This window comes from Ziziphus jujuba, chromosome 4, assembly GCF_031755915.1.
Source record: "Ziziphus jujuba cultivar Dongzao chromosome 4, ASM3175591v1".
Lineage (NCBI taxonomy): Eukaryota > Viridiplantae > Streptophyta > Magnoliopsida > Rosales > Rhamnaceae > Ziziphus > Ziziphus jujuba.
Genome location: NC_083382.1, coordinates 22035270 through 22056170, shown reverse-complemented (window position 1 = coordinate 22056170; position 20901 = coordinate 22035270). Strand labels below are relative to the sequence as shown.

General features: G+C 35.5%; 2 protein-coding genes across 3 annotated transcripts; one reads left to right on the top strand and one right to left on the bottom strand.

The window, feature by feature from the left end:
* The first annotated feature begins 362 nt into the window (after positions 1 to 362).
* Positions 363 to 5882, top strand: LOC107417194 (uncharacterized). Its single transcript, XM_060816791.1, is given in 7 exon segments — positions 363 to 949; positions 1581 to 1742; positions 2643 to 2728; positions 3145 to 3757; positions 3856 to 3933; positions 4060 to 4160; positions 4403 to 5882. Coding segments are annotated over 6 exon segments (1287 nt in total). The 5' UTR covers positions 363 to 658; the 3' UTR covers positions 4117 to 4160; positions 4403 to 5882.
* Positions 5883 to 7327: 1445 nt separating this feature from the next.
* On the bottom strand, positions 7328 to 9869 carry LOC107417198 (NAC domain-containing protein 73). Of its 2 annotated transcripts, none has more exons than XM_016025793.4 (4): positions 9545 to 9869; positions 9263 to 9458; positions 8762 to 8951; positions 7328 to 8317 (listed from the first exon to the last, which is right to left on the bottom strand). In XM_016025793.4, the coding sequence occupies exons 2-4, from the start codon at positions 9386 to 9388 to the stop codon at positions 7800 to 7802; spliced, it is 834 nt and encodes a 277-aa protein (XP_015881279.1). In that variant the 5' UTR covers positions 9389 to 9458; positions 9545 to 9869; the 3' UTR covers positions 7328 to 7799. The 2 variants fall into 2 exon arrangements, with proteins under 2 accessions (XP_015881279.1, XP_015881280.1); XM_016025794.4 differs by having other exon boundaries at positions 9263 to 9455; positions 9545 to 9868.
* Positions 9870 to 20901: the final 11032 nt, after the last annotated feature.

The following is a 20901-nucleotide window of genomic DNA, read 5'->3' as shown; positions in this document are numbered from 1 at the left end:
CAAAACACACTATCTAAAAACCAAATCTACAATATACACAGCATACACAACAATAATATTCATGATTTTGCAAATAACCCTGTCAAAAAAAAAATAAAAAAGAAAATAAACAAATGATGCTTAACATAGGGATACTTTTTGAGGGAGGAAGATGAAAGTCGCGAGTAAAAATGAGAGGGAAAAGAGCAAAGCTTTTTGTTTTAAATGGGAAAGTTTGCAAAAAAGATGAAAGGATGGTAGTGGTACTGTGGACAAAGGGGAAAATAAAAGGATATGTAGATTATTTTTAATTTTTGTTAAGGTTAAAATAGGTACAAAGTGTAAAACAAAAAAAAAAAAAATCAAACGGAGGGTGGATTTGATTAACGCCTTCCAACAGGGGTATTGGCCAAATTCCCCTCTTTAATTGAAGCGTAGTTGAGCGTGCTAGGACTTATGCGACCAGAGTATTGTTACTTGTTCCGAATTAAAAGTGATTACACCAAAACTACTATCGATTTTGTAATTTTCCAACATTCCTTCCCATTTTCCCTGTGTTTTCCGTGCTCTCTATGTTTAGCCACCTTTGCCACCGCCATTTTTAAACAAAACCTCAAAAATTCCTTACCCAGAAAAGGCCATAGAAAATCACATTAATGGGAGGGTTTTGGTGGTGAAGATGCCGAGTAAGTTTCCGAGCACATTCTCTGACTCCAACGAGGGTTCTGACCCCAACGTCACTGATCATGCCTGGCCCGTACCCATACGTCTTATCTATGGAGATAACAACGGAAAGTTCAGGATGGACCCAGAAGCCATGAATGCGCTTCGACTGCTTAAAGGCCCTGTGGCTGTCGTCTCTCTCTTCGGCCATGCCCATCAGCGCAAGAACTTCATTTTGAGTCATGTATATTTTTACAGTTCGGGGTGTCGGTATCTTGCGTTTGTTTTGTTTGGTTACTGGGAAACGTGAGGAGAAAGAAAAAAAATCAAGATAATATAAACTGAAACTTGGGATATTGCTGCTGCCTTCAAGTGGTCCTTGTATTTTATCCTCCTGACCATAGAATGTTTGCCTGTTTTCGGTTTTATTTTTCTCTCAGATAAAGCGCATATTATTCCCCTGTGAGTTAAGCATGTCTTGGTTGTACATTTGCTTTCTTGGGTACTTGTATTTGCATTGATTTGTTGAGAATGAAAATAATGTGAATCATGAACAATGGGGTCTTTTCCTAATATCTTTAATGTGACAAAACGTTACGAGGAGGTGGGCTTTGCATAACTGAATATTGAGGCATGGACTTCTTATGAGGGAAACTGCTATTTGTTTTAAAGGATTACTGCAACTACCGATCATATTAGCTTATCGGTTTTGGCTTAGGAATTTTATTGTTAGATCTAAAATTCTGTTCATCGTAAGTAAAACAGCTTCAGATATAGTTCGAATTAAAAGAGATTCTGTGTCAAGTTTGAAAGCAATTGATTATGAAAATAATTGGATAGTGGCTTTTTAAATTGACTGAATATGATGGACTGAGAGAAACATGTTGATGAGAAATATCAAATCTAGGATGATTTATTATTTAGTGTATGTGTTGTAGCTTCTTGATAGCAGTGGTAGATTTCCAGCTGCATCCATCCATCGGTCATGCAGTGAAGAGCTTTGGATGTGGAGTGCACGGCCAAAGAGGACTGCAACTGATGGAACCGAATACACTCTTTTACTCCTAGACTGTGAAGGAATTGTTGCACATGAGAAATTGGTTAGTTATTCTTTCATGTAATTTTATTTTGTGAAATGCATCAAAGCTGGTTTACAAAGTTTACTTGGTATTTTTTAATAATTTTTTATGCTTTTCGTTATATTATATCTTGCCTGTTTCAGTTCAAAACTCTTTATGTGAAATTGATAGAAATGCATCACTTCTTAAGTTTGTTGGGCCACTCATGCATTCTATCTTCCTTCATATCTCATGCATATCTGATTATAGTTTAGTTTATTTTTGTGTGTGTGTCTTGCCTTTTTTTTTTTTTTTTTTTGGTGTTTGGGGGAGAGAGGAGCGGTGTGGTTTGCAGCAATGTCTCCTCAACTTTCCATGATTATGCACTTTAGTTTATAAACTAGTTTTTTCCACCAACACCCCCTGAGCTTTTAAAAGTGCAGTCTAACTCCCTTACTTTTGAACATGGTGTATTTTTTAGCTGTTTGGAGGTCTTTTTTGCATGTTAAAGGCTAGGGTGTGAGGAATAGGTGGAAAAACAAATTAGTTTCAGTCAATTCAAAAGGGGGAAAAAAGGAGGAAAAAAAAAAAAAAAAAAACTTTAAACGGCTAAGGGTTAGAGACTAAAATTGCACTGTTTATGAAAATCCAGGGGTGTTGATGCTAAAGAAAGTTCAAGGACTAAAGTGCAAAATCATGTTATGTTTAAGGCACATTGATGCAATAGAATCTTTTGCTTTAATTAATTTTTTCTTTCGTTTTAATAGTATACTAAACTTATGAACATGGTTCTATTTTTTTTTTTTTGGTTGATAATATGCTGTAACTTTGTTTGCAACTTTGCATAACTCAAATCCTCTGCATGTTATTCCTAATTCTCTATGATTTCTGCTATGGTTTATTATCAGCTTATATATGCAATTCATACATTATGTTCCACAGTTTCTTGGGAGCATGCTATCAGAATACGAAGCCAAAATACATGGCCCAGAGAAATGGCAGAAGCTCTCCTACTTCCTACAGCAAAGGTTTTGTTTCAAGTTTTGATATTTTTGTTTTTGCTTTATCCATCACTATGTAAATCTGCTTGATTGGCTGTTACTTGACAAAAACGCTGGCATGCAGATGCATATGACTGTATATAAGGCACATTTTCTTACCTTTCATGTTGATAAGTAACATTTGCACCTTGCTCTGCACATTTTCTACCAGGTCAAAGAGCAGCTTAGGTCTTCCAATCTAAAGTTAGAACCTCCTCTCATTATATATATTGTGTTGATTATAGCAATCTAGATTGTACCTCCTCTCATTATATCTATTGTGTTGATTATAGCAATCTAGATTGTACCAGGTTCTCAGATTGGACAAACTGTTTGATCTGATGGTGTCACCATTCAGTTTTATTTATTTGCCTTTACTTAACAACAAATCTGTGGAATTTCAGTTTGCAGGGTTCCATACTTAATCTTGTCAAAAAGAAAATAGAGGAAGTTGAAGCATAGAGGAGTGGCCTCATGTTGAAACTCAACTCACAGAAAGATAAGATTGAAATACTTAATAGGCAGCTGGAAGGGATTGAAAAGTTGAAAACTGAATATCAAAAGCATTATGAGAGTGCTATTATTGACATGAGGAATATTGATGATTGTTATAAGACTCGCTCTATTGATTTGAAGAGTAAGTGCACCTTGTTGGAGGAGAAAATATCTTCTTTACTGGAGATGCTGAACTCTTCAAAGCAAGAATCTTTTGATTGGAAAATAAAATATGAAGAAATATTGTGTAAGAAAAAGATTGATGATGAGAAGGCTTCTGCAAAAACTACTCTCTTCAAGTCCTTGAGCAAGACAACTGAACTGATAGAGGCTGATGGTGATAAAAAAGGTCAATCTGCCCAGAAGGCAGCTGCTGAGTGGAAGCAAAAATATGAGAATGCTGTTCGAGAAGCTGAAGCTGCTCTTGAGAAGGCAACAACATTGCAAGAGTGCACAAATAAGCAGGTGCTAGTCAGAGAAGAAGGTCTAAGGGCCGAATTCTCCAGCAAGTTGGCAGAAAAGGTTGGTTTCTCTCACTCCCTTGCTCTTGGTGATCCCAATACTCTATCTGGACAGCCAATACTTGTAGCTGTCACTTTACCTGGTTGTGGCAATGGCAGGAACAGGAAATTAAGAATATAGTGGCAAAGCTTCAGTATTCTGAGCAACTGTCTGCTTCATTGAGTTTAGGGTTGAAGGTGAGCTTCTTTAAAATTTGTATTTTTCTTGGAATTAGCATTTTGTAGCCTCCAATCTCTGGAAGATCGGTAGAATTCAAGGAGACACTGATTTGTGCTCTTGGTTCTTTCTGTATGTGTTATTAGAAAATCTGCTTGATATGTATTGTTGGGCCCAGTTCCTATAAGCTATACCTCTTGTAATTAGTGGTGATTTAACATGGTACAAGAACCTTGGTGAATGAGAGGTGTGTTCAATCCTCAGTACCCTCATTTGAATTTATGTTTTAAAATAATTGTTTTCGTTGTTTGTCATATGTAAGACCCAGTTTCTTTCTGCTTTGTTAATTGGCTTATGCATGAGGGGCATATTAGAAAATATTTGAAAATATGTTCAATATGCATTATTGGCTCCACTTCCTATATGCTATAGCTTTTGAGATTAGCGGTGATTTAGCATTTTATTATTATTAGTATTATCTATCTGCAGGCTGCTGAGTCGAAGCTTCTTACTATGATTTAGAGTCATCCACCCTGAAAAATCAAATCAAACGGTTGGGGAACACATTCAAGGAGATGGAAGCAAATGATCAATCCATGGAATGGAAAATTGAAATGCTAGAGGAGGAGAAAACCCAACTGGAGCAGAAGCACTTCTCTGAGCTAAAACAATTTGGAGATGGAAGCAAATAACCAATCCATGGAAAGGAAAGTTGAAATGCTAGAGGAGGAGAAAACCCAACTGGAGCAGAAGTACTTCTCTGAGCTAAAACAATTTAAGGAAAGGCACAGACATTGTAATGTTGCAGAGAATAAAGTTGAAATAGTGAAAGACATTCTTGAACCACATACTGAAGACGTGATTGCTCAAGATGTAAAGAATATCATTCAGGAGCAAACAACTGAAACTCTTTCTAAGATCACTGGTGCTGGAAAGCATGTAGGAGGCTTGGAGGAACAAAACAAGAATCTGGTTGTTGAACCAGAGAGAATCCATGTTTCCAAAACAGGTTCTCTAAGGTTGCTTTATTTGAAACAATGACCAAAATGAGAAAGGAGGCAGAAAACAAGAATCTGGTTGTAGAACCAGAGAGACTCCATGTTTCCAAAACCTGTGTCTCTAAGGTTGCTTTAGTTGAAACAGTGACCAAAATGAGAAGAGGAGATAGAATCACTTTTGAAATCAAATGATGTGCAAATATTGAGTTTGATCCAATTTTATGAGAGCTTTTTGCAGTCTGAACGTGCAGAAAATGCTTCAGCAAAGTGCAAGGAAGAATCTCTTAAGCTTCAGCTGCAGTCTATGTAGTTAAAACTGGATTCACTTCAGCAGGAGTTAAATTCACTACACTTGATAGAAAATCCGGTGAATTCTGTGTTGAAATCTACTTCTGGGAAACATTCAAGACCAGAGGCTCCCAATTATCCTATTCAATAAGTTGATACTGATGAGGAAATGACTGGAGCAGGGAAGAGATCCAAGACTGCTATGAGCCCAAGAAAATGCACTAGTTCAGGTGCCACAGATTATGCTTTCGAGGCTGATGAAAATAAAGATGCTAGCCAGGAAAATGAATTTGTGGACTTTGTAAATAAAGATGCTAGCCAGGAAAATGAATTTGTGGACTATACAAAGTTTACTGTGAAGAAGTTGCAGCAATAGTTGAGAAATCATGGTTATGGTTCTCAATTGCTTGAGCTGAAGAGTCCTAGGAAGAAGGATATTCTTGCTTTTTACGAGAAACATGTCCTCCAGAAGTATTGATGGCAAAATCTAATTTTTATATGCCACGGAGTTCAATTTTTGTCTAAGAGCACTACAATGATACAGTAAAAGCATAGATCTATCAAGAATAATCATTTGGAGATGCTCCATATTCACCTGTAAAGAAGACCCTTTCAGAATCTCGAACTTGTATATTTTGTTATCTAAGAAGAGGTAGATATTGCTCCCAATAGGGTTGCTATAAGCACTGGACAATTAAAAGCTGCAATTTCTCTTTTGTCACTACCTGGTGAAACTGAAAAATAATAATAATAATGATAAAAATATTAGAAGCTTGCAATAGTTATTGCTTAAGCCAGAAAGTCTTACTGCAAAGGAGCAGATTTTGCACGGTTGAAAACTCGAAACAATTAAAGATTCCTGATCTGTACTGATGGTGTTGAAACTAATCTTCATCAAACCATAAAACAAAACAGTTTTAACCGTTGTTTCATTTTCAATTCTGAAAGTGTCTTTACAATTTTCAAGATAAAATTCACTAATTAAAGTTAATTATCAAATTTTGATCGTATATATTTTTTTTAATGGTTACAATAATTCTTAAACTAAGTGAAGGTGGTGTACTGCTTTAAACCCATGTCATGAGTGTAGGTATGAGAGGTATATTAATTGATTAATAATGTTCAGATATCAAAATATTCACCAATTGTATTTAACGAATGACACATCACAATATATTTACTAAGTGACACATGGTCTTAGATTAGTAGTTGAAATGTTCTTATGTCTTAGATATAAAAAATAACGTTTAAATAAACAAGTAAAACATAGTAATAAGTCAATTAAAAACTACCATATCATTTAGGATCCATTTGAAATATATCAATGTTAAAAAAAAAATTGATTTATATAATTTAGTTTTCCAGGAAATAAGTCAATTTTTCTCTTGTTATATTTGATGAATAATTGAAAAGTTAAGACTTGTACACAATTAAATTTAATATTGTACATAAATTACCAGTAAATTTATATTTAAAAAAAATCATATAACTATTTTTCCTTCGATTCTTAAAATAACAGTTTTATAAGTAAGAATAATTTTTCTATATATTTTACCACATAAGTGATAATCTAGTTCTTTTGATCTATATTTTTCCATCTTAAAATAAATATCCAAATATAAAAAAATTATTATTTTTCTATAAAAAAAAAAGTTAAATTCTTACTAATTTCACAATTATCCAAATAGGATCTTAATAAATAGATTCAATAAGCAATTTGGGATCTCAAACATTACTTAATTTTGATACCAAATTAAACAGTAGCTGTTTAAAATTCACTTATAAAATTTTAAAGTATTCCTAGATATATAACTTATATACAAAATAACATGGCAAGATCATGTATTATAATTTTATTGGTTCAAAATTTAATAAAAATTAAATACGGATAAATAAATTATTAAAAAGTTAAATGGAATTTAATAGAAACCAATGAAATCATTTTTCCATTGCTTGGTAAACACAGTCTTATTATCATTATTGCAAATTCAAATTGGACAAAATTGCAAATAAATAAAGTTGCACCTAGTTCGAATTGAGGTGCAAGGAATTGCCATAGAAAATATGACAATTTTATTTAACCATTGTAAGCTAGAGAAGAAGTATAATACAAGAAGTAATCTAGACATAATAAACTACAAGGCTATAATATATTATCTTTGTACAGCTTTCAGGTTAACAGTCTTTCAAGATTAAAAGGTCATGAACCATATAAAAGTTACAGCTTCCTCACAGAGGACTGTACAAAGCATGCATTGCAAGATACCGCCCTTTGAGAAAAAAAGAAAAAAGACGTCACAGCCAAATCTTCAATTCTTACCCAGAAGAATCTGGCTCTCACCGAACTAAAGTTACCCCTTTTTCTTTCTCCTTATTCTTTTCCCCTTCCTCACCCCTTATAAAGTAATCAGCATACTAAATAACTTTGTCACCGCCATTATTGGAACCAACATTGTGGTCAAGCCCACCATAAAAATATATACCCACGTTGCCTTTATTGCAAGCCTATATATATGTATGTTTATATATGTATGTATGTATATATATATATATATACACACCATCTTCTTCTCCTTAATGACCTTCAATTTTGCAGTCCTTTAAGAAACAAAAGAACCATTGTGGCCATGGACAGCAAAATGAGGAAGTATTTGAGCATTGCTTACTCCATTTTGTGGGCCATGATCAAAGGATATGAAAGAAGGATTACAGTACTCATGAACAAGTGTCTCATGCCCACTTTGTCCCTTCAATTTTGGAGGGAGCAAGTCTTTCATAACCGAGCCACATTGTCTAGGCTGTGTTTGGTAAAAAACTTTGGAAACCACTAGCTCTCCATCTTTCTCTTCTTCATTGTTTCCAAGGTGGTACTGGTGCATTACCCAATTGGTTTTCTCAGGTTTTCTTTGTTTTCCATAATTAGTGTAAAGCACGAGTATCTTTTTATAACCTTTCACTTTGCCACTGTAAAATACTGGCCTGGTTTTGCCTGTCTTGTGCCACCGGGTCTCGCCACCTTCGGCATCTGTAAGCACCTTTCTCCTCTTTCTAGTTCCTGTTGTGTATGCCTTGGATGGTCGATGAAAGAAGTGGCGAACCAACCCATCTTTGCTAACCCCTGTCGAGTGATTTAACCTGAATTAATATGCAATATCGAAGAGATGGAATCCTATTGAAAAATGTTATTATTGTAAGTTGTGTAATTTTGTTGAATATTTTATGCATAATATGAGGAAAAGTTTATTTTATTATTATTTATTATTATTATTATTATTATTATTATTATTATTATTATTATTTTCATATATATATATATATATATATTCACATAAAAGACTACATTCTTAAATTAATTAACTCATCTGCTAAATCAATTTGTTGAGATTTCATTATATATCCCGATCGATCAACATGCATCATTATTCCTTTCCAAATAAATACTAATAGATCTTAAAAATATGATAAAATTAAGGATTTCATCCAATAATATCTGAATAATTGGCTTGCATTTTTATATATTTAATTTCACGATCATCTCTGCATATAATCAAAATGCAGTCACCTGGCAACTTCTTTGGATGAGTGTAGCAGATTCCATTCTCTCCTTCTATTGTAGGAATGAACTCATCTATAAGAGGGTGAAGCTTGTGTGCATCAGACCGTACCTTCCCCTCCAAATGTTCCAGAAGCTCTTGATCAGTCGGATCAAACTTCACCCCAGCAGGTAAGCCTGGCAAATCATGAATTCCACCCTATGCATATATGCAAATGTATATCTTAGTATACATAATTTGCTTGGTTATATGTTCATATATATATATATATATATATAAGTTCTTCTATAATGCAGATATCTGTATTTTGTTAAAATGCGGATACCATATAATTTTTCAATATTAGACGCAGTGAAAGATGATTTAGACAGGTTATCATATTTCATGAATTACATGTAATTAGATAATAACAGATAACAGCAACTATGATAATAGGACTATTACTACAGCAGGCAGAAAGCGTGAGAGTGCAGAAAACAAAGTAAAAACAATGGAATTCTAACGAGAACCTGGTTTTGGGTGCATTTGATCTGATGACCACACGAAGGACAAGTTCTGATTAGGTTATGATCTCTTCGTCCTTGATTAGCAATTATTGTTTGGTCGTCGGCTCCATGATCATTGCACCTTGTCATTTCCTTGTTTTAATTCCACTTATGCCCATTCCAGACTGTATCTGACTTTATTTCTTTGTTTCCACAACTGCTACTCCAAATAAACAAATATTCTAAAGAGAGAGAGAGAGAGAGATAGAGAGAGAGTATTAAAAAGAAAAGGAAGAAAAAGCATACTTGTGTCTTCAGAAGCTAAGATAATTCCTTCATGCCAATTCTGATGGTGTGGGTCGGGAAGGAATTAAATTCTTCTTTCACTTTTTCGTTCTTTGCATGCATGAATGAATATTCTTTAATTCTCTGCTCTTTTGCTGCTCTTATTTTAGAGAGAGAGAGAGAGAGAGAGAGAGAGAGAGAGAGAGAGAAATCTAAAAAATCAATACGGAAAAATACATAAGAAAGATAGCTAGGGTTGCTTAGATCTAAAGTTTGATTGTGCTTGTAGATATGTATAATATATGGAAACTTGTAGGAGGAAAAATGTAGTTGAGGGTTGCCTCTTTTACACTGTCCAAAGGCAGCTTTGATTGATAAAATTGGGGTTAGATTTCAAAGAAACAATTAAAGCTAGGGAAACTACAGGTTGAGTGGAGATGGGGCAACCTAAGTTTATGAGAGAGAAACAGAGAGAAAGAAAGAGATTACAGTTCCTATGTCACCCTAGAGTGTATATCAAGTTATTTTATAAATATAAAAAAAATAAAATAAAAAAAGGGACCATATGAATGAAACAAGTATATAGAGCCAAAAATTAGCACCACCCAACCATTATTCTATTTCTTCACGTAGACTTCTCATGCAAAGCAAGAAACCTCTCTCTCTCCTCAATTCTTCTTAGAACCAGTAGGGTCATGTCTTTTGCCACATGCCAAACCCACAAAAGCAAGATGCAGGAAAAAAAAAAAACATAAAAAAAAAAAAGAGGAAGAAGAAGAAGCAATCAGTACTGCGTGATATGATGATCTATATGAACAAAATAATTTACGATTTATTGATTATTTTTCTATACATGTGAACTTTTAAATCCGAAATCTATCAGTATCTCAAACCGAATTACATCACTTGCCACCCGAATGATCTGAAATATCTATTGAAAAACTAGGTGTTCTGGTAATTATATGACCCACCACCTTCCATGCACCTTTCTAAGAGAAGCCATTGCAATTGAATAAATTAATTAATTTTCGCAAGATTACTCCTCAAATTAGCGTTTGAACCCCAGTCCAGATCTCATGATGATTGTTTATTTTTTTGGAAGTTAAATTCCAGACCACTTCTGAAATTAGGACTAGTCCTTTTCTTTTTCTTTAGTTTATTAATTCAAATGATGAATTTAACTTATCAAATTCATGGTCGAAAATACATATAATTAGATTAAAGTGAAGTGATAATAGGCAATAGTTTATGGGGTAACATGAACTTTTGTAATTTGGGAGGTAAAATGTACAATATGTAAAAATATATTTAACAATTTTATTTATGTATCTATTTTTTTTTTTTTGTGCTAAAAAACAATGCCTTAATGTTGGTTAATAAGAGGGAATATACGTGTATGCTATTTTTTTCTTAATTTGTAACGCCTTATTCCAACAAAGATATAGCCATTATAGCAATATGGAAGATTTTTTTTTTTTGGTTTTTTTTTTTAAACCAAAAAATAGATATTATTTCGAATTTATTTGATTTGATTTGATTTTTATTTGGCCTGAATAACCGACCCTCATGTTGACTAATGGGAGGGAATATATGTGTATGGATTTTTTTTTTTAATTTTTTTTTAATTTTTTATTGCTAATCGTATTCGGAAGTAATTCTTAGGTCAGTACAGTCATCAAATTTGAAGATATATGAAGCCAATATAAGCTTAATATACTTCTTCAAATCTTGCGGATAATTGCATTGCACATATATTTTACAAGTAATAAAATAGTGAAAAAGAGTTATGGTTCCGTGAGAACTGTGATTAAATTAATTACTAAAGTTAATTGACTCTTCTATTATTTAGACAACTGAAAATTAAGTTTAATCATAAAGAAAACTAATTAGAAACAATAGGAAAGCAAAGGAAATTCAATGATTTAAACTTAGATATATGATTTGACCTTAACTAATCCAATTTGATCTTAATTGCTAGAATCCTTTATTATTATTTAACCATAATCCTAGGCTCATTAAAAGTTGAAACTATTAGACAACTAATTAGATTCACATAAAGCAATCATCCATGTTTCTATGATGATTAGAATAGACGCAAACTCATTAAGTTCTATGCTTAACTCCTTTATAACATGCTAGGTTTCATAGACATATTGTTTGACCCACCTAATATTTTTGGTCTTGTGATGGTAGAAGGTTGAGCCTAAATGTAAGATTTTTGGCTCTTGAGATCAACCTTTTAAGGAAAAGTGTTAGGCTTAAATTTTGAGCCTAAAGCTTATTTTTTTTTCGAGTTGGGAACAACCTTTTAGACAAGATGTTGGCCTTAGCTTTGAAAATATTTTTTTATGGCAAATGTGGAGGATGAATATGAGATATATAAATGTTGGGCCAAAGGTATTAATTGTTGCAAGAGTTCGAATAGAAGCATAAGTCTAATTATATTTGGAGAAATATTACTTGCCTAGAATTTTTAGAGATAATGATTTTATTTTTAGTGCAATTGCATGTGGAAGATTTTAAGTTTTATCAAAACTGAAATCATCAGGTGCGATATAAGGGGGTTAGATTTCAGACTTGATGACTGAAAGGATTAGGGCAAGGTTAAGCTAAAGAGAACAAGGTTTTATGTTTGGAAAATTGATTTGGAGTTTAGGTGTTTTCAGTTTGCTTTGGTTAAGCTGCTGGAAAATTTTCCAGCTTTGGCCGGTTTGTGTTTCTCTTGGTTTCAAAATGGAAACTAAGGTATTTTATCCAAAATTCAATACATTAATTCATTTAGATGTAATACATACTTATAGTATACAAAATAGGTGTGAAAGCACACATTGCTGGTTCTAAACACCAATACAAAACAAGTCGTTCATGGAGAAGCAAAACACATGTGTAAAGTAACTTTGCCACATGCTTCATGGTTTGTTGACAAGTGTTGCTGCCTCATTAGGTGCTTCATGTTGAAGTAGTCCCCATGCATGATGACACATGTCCTTCCATGCATTGGATGAGAGAGAGGCCGAATGGTTTGGCTCCATGTCACCAAGTAGCTTCAATGTCACCATCTTAGTCACCAAGGTGTTTTCCATGTCATCAAGGTGCTTCATTTTCCTAAGCTTTCTAATACTCTAATTTGGCTAATACATATTAAATAACACATTTTGGTGTCTTTGTTCACCAACTTAACAAGCTTAGAAAATAACACAAAAAGATTTAATCAACTCCTAAAACTAAATACAAAGCAAAGTAAGAAAGTTGCTTCTCGGCCAAGGCATTTAGCTTAGTCTTGGTGACATGGAGACATGAACCATGCAAACTCGAGAAGCAACTTTTTACTTTGCTTTGTATTTCGTTTTAGTAGTTGATTAAATCTTTTTGTGTTGTTTTCTAACCTTGTTAAGTTGGTGCACAAAGACACCAAAATGTGTTATTTAATATGTATTAGCCAAATTAAAGTATTAGGAAGCTTAGGAAAATGAAGCACCTTGGTGACTAAGATGATGACATGGAGCCAAACGATTCGGCCTCTCTCTCATACAATGCATGGAAGGATATGTGTCATCATGCATGAGGACTACTTCAACATGAAGCACCTAATGAGGTAGTAACACTTGTCAACAAACCATGAAACATGTGGTAAAGTTACTTTACACATGTGTTTTGCTTCTTCATGAAGGACTTGTTTTGTATTGGTGTTTAGAACCAGCAATGATGTGCTTTCACACCTATTTTGTATACTATAAGTATGTATTATATCTAAATGAATTAATGTATGAATTTTGGAAACAATACCTTAGTTTCCATTTTGAAACTAAGAGATACACAAACCGACGAAAATTGGAAAATTTTCCAGTAGCTTAACCAAAGCAAGCCGAGAACACCTAAAACTCCAAATCAATTTCCAAACATAAAACCTTGTTCTCTTTAGCTTAACCTTGCCCTAATCCGTTCAATGAAGTCCGGACCGATTACTAGGGCTCAAGCTAAGAGGTTTAGGGACAACCTTGCTGCCTTTATCCAGGGAGTAATTCATTCTTAAGAAAGCTTATCCATACCCGAAAATGCAAGGCCTGTTTTGAGCATACAAGTGGTGAAAGCTGATACGGACCCGGGTAGTGGTATTGGTGCATTTATGGATTTTGGGCAGTGGGAAATGGGGTTAAATCTTCTTGAAGTCACTTAATATCATTAAGAAGTCATGGGAACTAGTTAAAACCAAAGCTAAGCTAGTCATTTAAGGCTTGTGCGCATGATCAGTTTTTACTGTTTTTCTTGCTTGCTTTACTGTATTTTGCTGAGTTGGCTTTTTTCTCTTTGATCCAAGCAAGGTCAACATGTGGGACTTCATGATCATCCTATTTGACATCCTACAAGGCATATGGAAGCTAATTTGAAGCTTAAATTGGTCAAAGATTGGTCAAAGTCAATGTAATCAACAAGATTCCTAATTTGATTTCTACTTTTTGTTTTAGGAAATTGATAAGAATCCGCCTGAGCCCGCACAACTGACAATCCACTGGGGTGCTGATAGATATGGATGAAGACTGAGCCGATCACTATAGCTCAAGCCAAAAGGTTTAAGGACAACTTGGGAGCATTTATAAAGGGAGTAGTTACTCAAAAGAGCTTATCCATACCCAAAGATACAAAGCTTATTCTAAGCATCTGAGTGGTGGATGCCGATTCGGATCCGGGTAGCTTTTTTCGTGCAAATTTGACTCTAAGTAGCAAGCAATTGTTCCAAAAATTCATGAAATCAATGAATATCATTAAGAGGATGCGGAATCCAACCAAGGAAGAATCAAAAGCATCTAAAAAGGATTTGTACGGACAACATCTCAATTTGGCTGAAGATGTGTTATTTAGCCACAGACTTTGACTTTTCTTCTTGTTTGACATATTCCAATCAAAGGGCAACATGTGAGAATCATTATTGATCATATTTGGCATCATACATGGCATATGTAAGCTGATTTGGAGCCCAAACAAGCTGGAGATTGGTCAAGGATACCCTAGTAGTCAAACTAGTCAAATAGTTTCGTAATTTGATTTTGACTTTTTGTTTTAAGAAGTTAGTCTTGATGGAATTTGATGTAGGTTTATGTTGTTGTACCCTAGAGCACAATCATTCAAGGTGTTAGTCAAGAATGATTGTTGTTGGTTCTTGGTTCTTGGTTCTTGATTTTGTTTTTTTTTTTGGGTTTGTTTAGGTTTTGTTTCTGGTTTTAATGGAGGTTTAGGGTTCTTGAGAAGGTTGTTAGCTTTTGGGAAGAAGAAGAAACCAAAAATGTAGTAGTTGAGAGAGAGAGAGCCAAAAATGTTGTTTTTCAAAATCTGTTTTTTGAATATTTTCTTTCTCAACGTTTTTCATTACAATTTTCATACTTTTAAATACATCAAAAAGACAATAAGTCATGCTGCCATATTGATTAATAAATACAAAAGCATTAAAAGTAACCAACCAAGCCAAACTACCTCAACTAACTCTAATCAATGTGCTGGGCATGCAAGAGACCTTCTTTAATGGGCAGTTCAGCTTGTCTAAGGCATTTGAATTTGAAAAATAGCTCCATTTAACTTGAAAATTGGAGGGAAGCCTTTTTGAATATTAAACTATGTTCTACCCAAAAACCAGATAAAAGAAAGTCCATTTACCCATTCAAAAGTAATCAAACCCGAGGCAGTTTTGCCCAGTTTTCTGGGCAACAACACTGCACAAGGGTCAGATTGTTTTGGGCTTAACTCATCCTTCCCAGATCCAAATTGGGCCATTATTTTTGCTGCTGCTTCCTCTACATATCTAGTTTATCATATCCAAAATTCAAGTCCAAATACCAAACCTACTTCAAACGGAATCCAAGGAAGTGGACTTATGTTGCTTGAAATACAATTCCAGCAACTAGACAAAAAAGGCCTTAAGCTAGATAATGAGCTTAGAGCATTACAAAAAGGATATTGTTCTTGAAAATTACAAGATAAAATAAAATGCATAAACATAAACAATGTTTGGTCTTTGATGTTGCAAAACAAAGAGTGCAAGTGTAACCGAACTACCTTGCACATTGTGGCAAGATCACCACATTTCAACACTCCTCCTTGGTGTTCTTGCTTGAAATATTTAGAAGCTTCCTCAAGGTCTCAAATCTTGCTTTTGGAAGTGGCTTGGTGAAGAAATCTGCAAGGTTATCTTCAGTCTTGATATATTCCAAGCTTACTTCTCCATTTTCTTCAAACTCCCTCAAAGAGTGATACTTCACCGGTATGTGTTTTGTCCTTCCATGTTGAACAAGGTTCTTGGCTATTGATATGGCTGAAGTGTTGTCACATTTGATGATGGTTGAACCTTCTTGAGGATAACCAAGGTCCTCCAATAATTTCCTAAGCCAAATGCATTGATTTGCACATGAAGAGCAAGCAATGTACTCGGCTTCGGCGGTGCTTTGAGCAGTTGTTGCTTGCTTCTTTGCATTCCATGAGAATGGTCCACTACCAAGTGAGAAAAGATACCCCGAAGTGCTCTTCATATCATCCAAGCATCCAGCCCAATCACTATCCGAGTAGGCCCTTAATCTCATCACATCTTGCCTATCATACCAAACTCCAAAGTCTTGTGTTCTTTTTAAGTATCTAAGAATTCTTTTGGCACCTACAAAATGGTTTTGGGATGGTGCTTGCATATATCTAGACAAAACACATGTGGCATGCATAATATCTGGTCTTGATGAACATACATAGAGCAAACTTCCTATCATGCTTCTATATAGGGTCGGGTTTACCTTTGGTGTGCCATCCTCCTTCTTGTATTTGTCTCCTTGGCTCATTGGTCTTGACATTGGCTTGCATTCATCAAGGTTGAACTTTTTCAAAAGATCTTTGATGTATTTCTCTTGAGATATGAAAATACCCCTAGAGCATTGCATCACTTCCACTCCAAGGAAGTAATTCATTTCACCAAGGCTTGACATGTCAAACTCCTTTTCAAGTTCATTTTTCAAAACTTCCACATTCTTTTCATTTTCACCCGTGACCAACAAATCATCCATATAGAGTGAGATAACAATCATGCCTTCTTCATTCCTTATGTATAGTGTTGGCTCATTTAGACTCCTCCTAAAGCCTTGGTAGGTTAAGTAACCATTAATCTTGCCATACCAAGCCCTAGGTGCTTGCTTTAACCCGTAAAGTGCCTTGTGTAGATGGTAGACTTTGTCCTCATGTCCTCGAACAATGAAGCTCTCAGGTTGCTTGACATAAACCTCCTCTTGAAGCACACCATTCAAGAAAGCCGACTTTACATCAAGGTGGTACACCTTCCATGACATTGAGGCCGAGATGGATAGGATAAGCCTTATGGTCTCCATTCTTGTAACCGGTGCAAACGTCTCTCCATAATCTACACCCGCTTGTTGTGCATAGCCTTTTGCCACAAGCCTTGCCTTGTGCTTGCATATTGTTCCATCCGGGTTGAACTTGGTCTTAAAGATCCACTTTACACAAATTGTTTTCTTGTTTTTAGGTTTAGAAACCAAAGACCAAGTTTCATTCTTTTCTATCATATCCATTTCGGTTTGCATGGCCTCCATCCACTCTTTCTTTTGCATAGCTTCTTGAGCATTGGTAGGATCACTCAAGGCAACATTGCACCTTTCATATATTTCAAGCAATGGCCTTTCTCCTCTAACACCATCTCCAATCTCCAATTCGGCTCCAATGGTCTCAAGTGCATCCTCCTCATCATCTTCATTTTCTTCATTGTCATTGTCATTGGTTTCTTCTTCTCCATCATCCAACCGAGCATTATCTTCATGGACAAGAAGCTCCTCCTTTGTCCAATCCCAAACAGCATCTTCATTAATCCTCACATCCCTTGTTACCACAAGTTTCTTGGTTTCCAAGTTGAAAACCCTAAAACCTTTGGTAACCTCACTAAAGCCGACCAAGATGCCCACATTTGCCCTTTTGTCAAGCTTGTCTCTCATGTGTGGACGAACATGGAGAAAACAAACACTTCCAAAGATTTTTATGTTGTCCAGAGATGGTTTTTCTCCATACCATATCTCATAGGGTGTCTTGGACTCATTGGCTTTGGTGTATGCTCGGTTTTGGATGTAGCTAGCCGTGTATATGGCTTCGGCCCAAAACTTCTTTGGCATGTTCTTCTCATGTATCATGCACCTTGCCATCTCCATCAAGGTCCTATTTTTCCTCTCACAAACACCATTTTGTTGTGGTGTATATGGTGTTGTGAATTGATGCACCATTCCATTTTCTTTGCAAAAATCCTCCATAGCCAAGCTTGTATATTCTCCACCATTGTAGGTTCTCAAGCACTTCATCTTTGCATTGCTTTGGGTTTCCACCATCTTCTTGAATTCCATGAACTTCTCGAGCACTTGTGACTTGGTTGTTAGAAAATATACCTAACACATCCTTGAGTAGTCATCAATGAAGGTTAGGAAGTACTTACATCCTCCAATTAATGACAAACTCACCGGTCCACACACATCCGAATGGACTAGCTCAAGCTTCTCCTTAGCTCTCCATGAACCGGCTTTAGGGAATGGAAGCCGTGTGGATTTCCCTAGTTGGCATACATCACGTAGGCTTTTCATCTCCTCAATCTTTGGCATGTCCTTCACAATGGCATTGGTGTTTTTCATGGCACCATAGCTAGAGTGCCCAAGCCTTTTATGCCAAAGTTGAGAAATGGACTCCACTTTGGTTTTTAAGGCTTGTTCATTCTTAACTAGGTCCAATCTATAGCTTTTCTCCTTCAATGGTACCTTAAACAGCTCATTACCACAAGCATCATATATGATACATCCATCTTTTGCAAAATTTAAAGCAAAGCCTCTTTCTACCAATTGTGCTACATTAAGCAAGTTTTCACATAAACTAGGAACATATAGCACATCTTTTATAATTTTGGTACCTTCCTTGGTATTCAAGCACATATCTCCTTTGCCTTCTACTTTCATGAACCGGCCATCACCAATCTTCACTTTGGTTTTGTAGTTTCGGTCAAGCTCCACAAAGCCATCCTTTTGGAAACTCATATGATGTGAGCAACCACTATCCACAAGCCAACCGAGACCACTACTTGTGACTTTAAGGCATGTGGCCACAAATAGGTTCTCGGCTTCTTCATTAACCACATTGGCTTGTTGTCTCCTTTGCTTGCATACTTTGGCAATGTGGCCTTTTCCTCCACATCTTTCACAAGATGCATCCGGCCTCCAAAAACACTTGGATGGTGGATGTCCAAGCTTCTTGCAATGAGGGCAAGGTGGATGCCCTCCTCGGTTTTGATGGCTTTGTTGTTGTTGTTGTTGATTCCATCCATTTTTGTTGTTGTTTGTGTTGTTGTTGGTTGTAAAACGAGTTTGGTTGGTGTTGTTGCTCTTCCTTCCTTTATTCATCTTTTTGTTGCCGTGGCCACCATAGAATGCACTTTCTATGGTCTCCTCCTTTCTAATGGCTCTCCTTTGTTCGGTTGCTTGAAGAGCATTGATGAGCTCACTCAAGGTTATTTCACTAAGATTTCTAGATTCTTCAAGGGAGGAAATCTTAGCTTCAAACCTTTCGGGTAAGCTCACCAATACTTTCTCTACTACCCTTTGATCGGTCAATTGCTCACCAAGGACCCGAATTTGATTTACCACTTTGAGCATCCTTTCCATGAAATCCTTGACAAGCTCATTCTCCTTCATCTTCAAGGTCTCAAACTCTCTTCTTAGGTTTAAAACTTGCATTTGCCGAGTTCTAGTATTTCCATGGAACTCCTCTTGAAGCTTTATCCAAACCTCTCTAGCACTTGTGCATGACATTATCCTTGTAAAAATGGAATCACTCATGGAGGAGTGCAAGGCAGTGAGGGCCTTGAACCCCTTGGCAACTTCGGCCTCATGTGCATTTCTTTGTGCTTAGGTTGCATTAGCTCTCAACTCCTCCACTACATAACCTTCTTCTATGACTTCCCATAAACCAAAGGCTTGAAGGTAGGCTTTCATTTTTATACTCCAAATGGAATAGTTTTGGCCTTCAAACTTAAGTGGTGTTGGAGTTGCAAAGGATTGTGAGGCCATTTGAAAAAATGGTTTTTGAAAAGTTTTGAAAAATGGACACAAGAACAAGCTCTTGGGTGGTGGTGTTTTGGTGAGTTTCAACTAGTCTTTTTGGGAGGTTTTGGTTTCTGTTGGAAGGCTTTAGGTGGGGGATCCTCTCACAAATAAAATGGTCTAGGTTCAAAGCTCACAAGGTCCTAAGAAATTACACTATGCTCTGATACCATGATGGAATTTGATGTAGGTTTATGTTGTTGTACCCTAGAGCACAATCATTCAAGGTGTTAGTCAAGAATGATTGTTGTTGGTTCTTGGTTCTTGGTTCTTGATTTTGTTTTTTTTTTTGGGTTTGTTTAGGTTTTGTTTCTGGTTTTAATGGAGGTTTAGGGTTCTTGAGAAGGTTGTTAGCTTTTGGGAAGAAGAAGAAACCAAAAATGTAGTAGTTGAGAGAGAGAGAGAGCCAAAAATGTTGTTTTTCAAAATCTATTTTTTGAATATTTTCTTTCTCAACTTTTTTCATTACAATTTTCATACTTTTAAATACATCAAAAAGATAATAAGGCATGCTGCCATATTGAGCAATAAATACAAAAGCATTAAAAGTAACCAACCAAGCCAAACTACCTCAACTAACTCTAATCAATGTGCTGGGCATGCAAGAAACCTTCTTTAATGGGTAGTTCAGGTTTTCTAAGGCATTTGAATTTGAAAACCAGCTAAATTTGACTTGAAAATTGGAGGGAAGCCTTTTTGAATATTAAACTATGTTCTACCCAAAAACCAAATAAAACAAAGTCCATTTACCCATTCAAAAGTAATCAAACCCGAGGCAGTTTTGCCCAGTTTTCTGGGCAACAACACTGCACAAGGGTCAGATTATTTTGGGCTTAACTCAGCCTTCCCAGATCCAAATTGGGCCATTCATTTTGCTGCTGCTTCCTCTGCATATCTAGGTTATCATATCCAAAATTCAGGTCCAAATACCAAACCTAATTCAAACAGAATCCAAGGAAGTGGACTTATGTTGCTGGAAATACAATTCCAGCAACTAGACAAAAAAGGCCTTAAGCTATATAATGAGCTTAGGGCATTACAAAAAGGATATTGTTTTTGAACATTACAAGATAAAATAAAATGCATAAACATAAACAATGTTTGGTCTTTGATATTGCAAAACAAAGAGTGCAAGTGTAACCGAACTACCTTGCACATTGTGGCAAGATCACCACATTTCAACAAGTCTTTTATTTGGTTTCTATTTATTTATTTACTGAAAAAATCAACTTAAAAAGTTATTATTTTATTATTTTCATTGTAAAT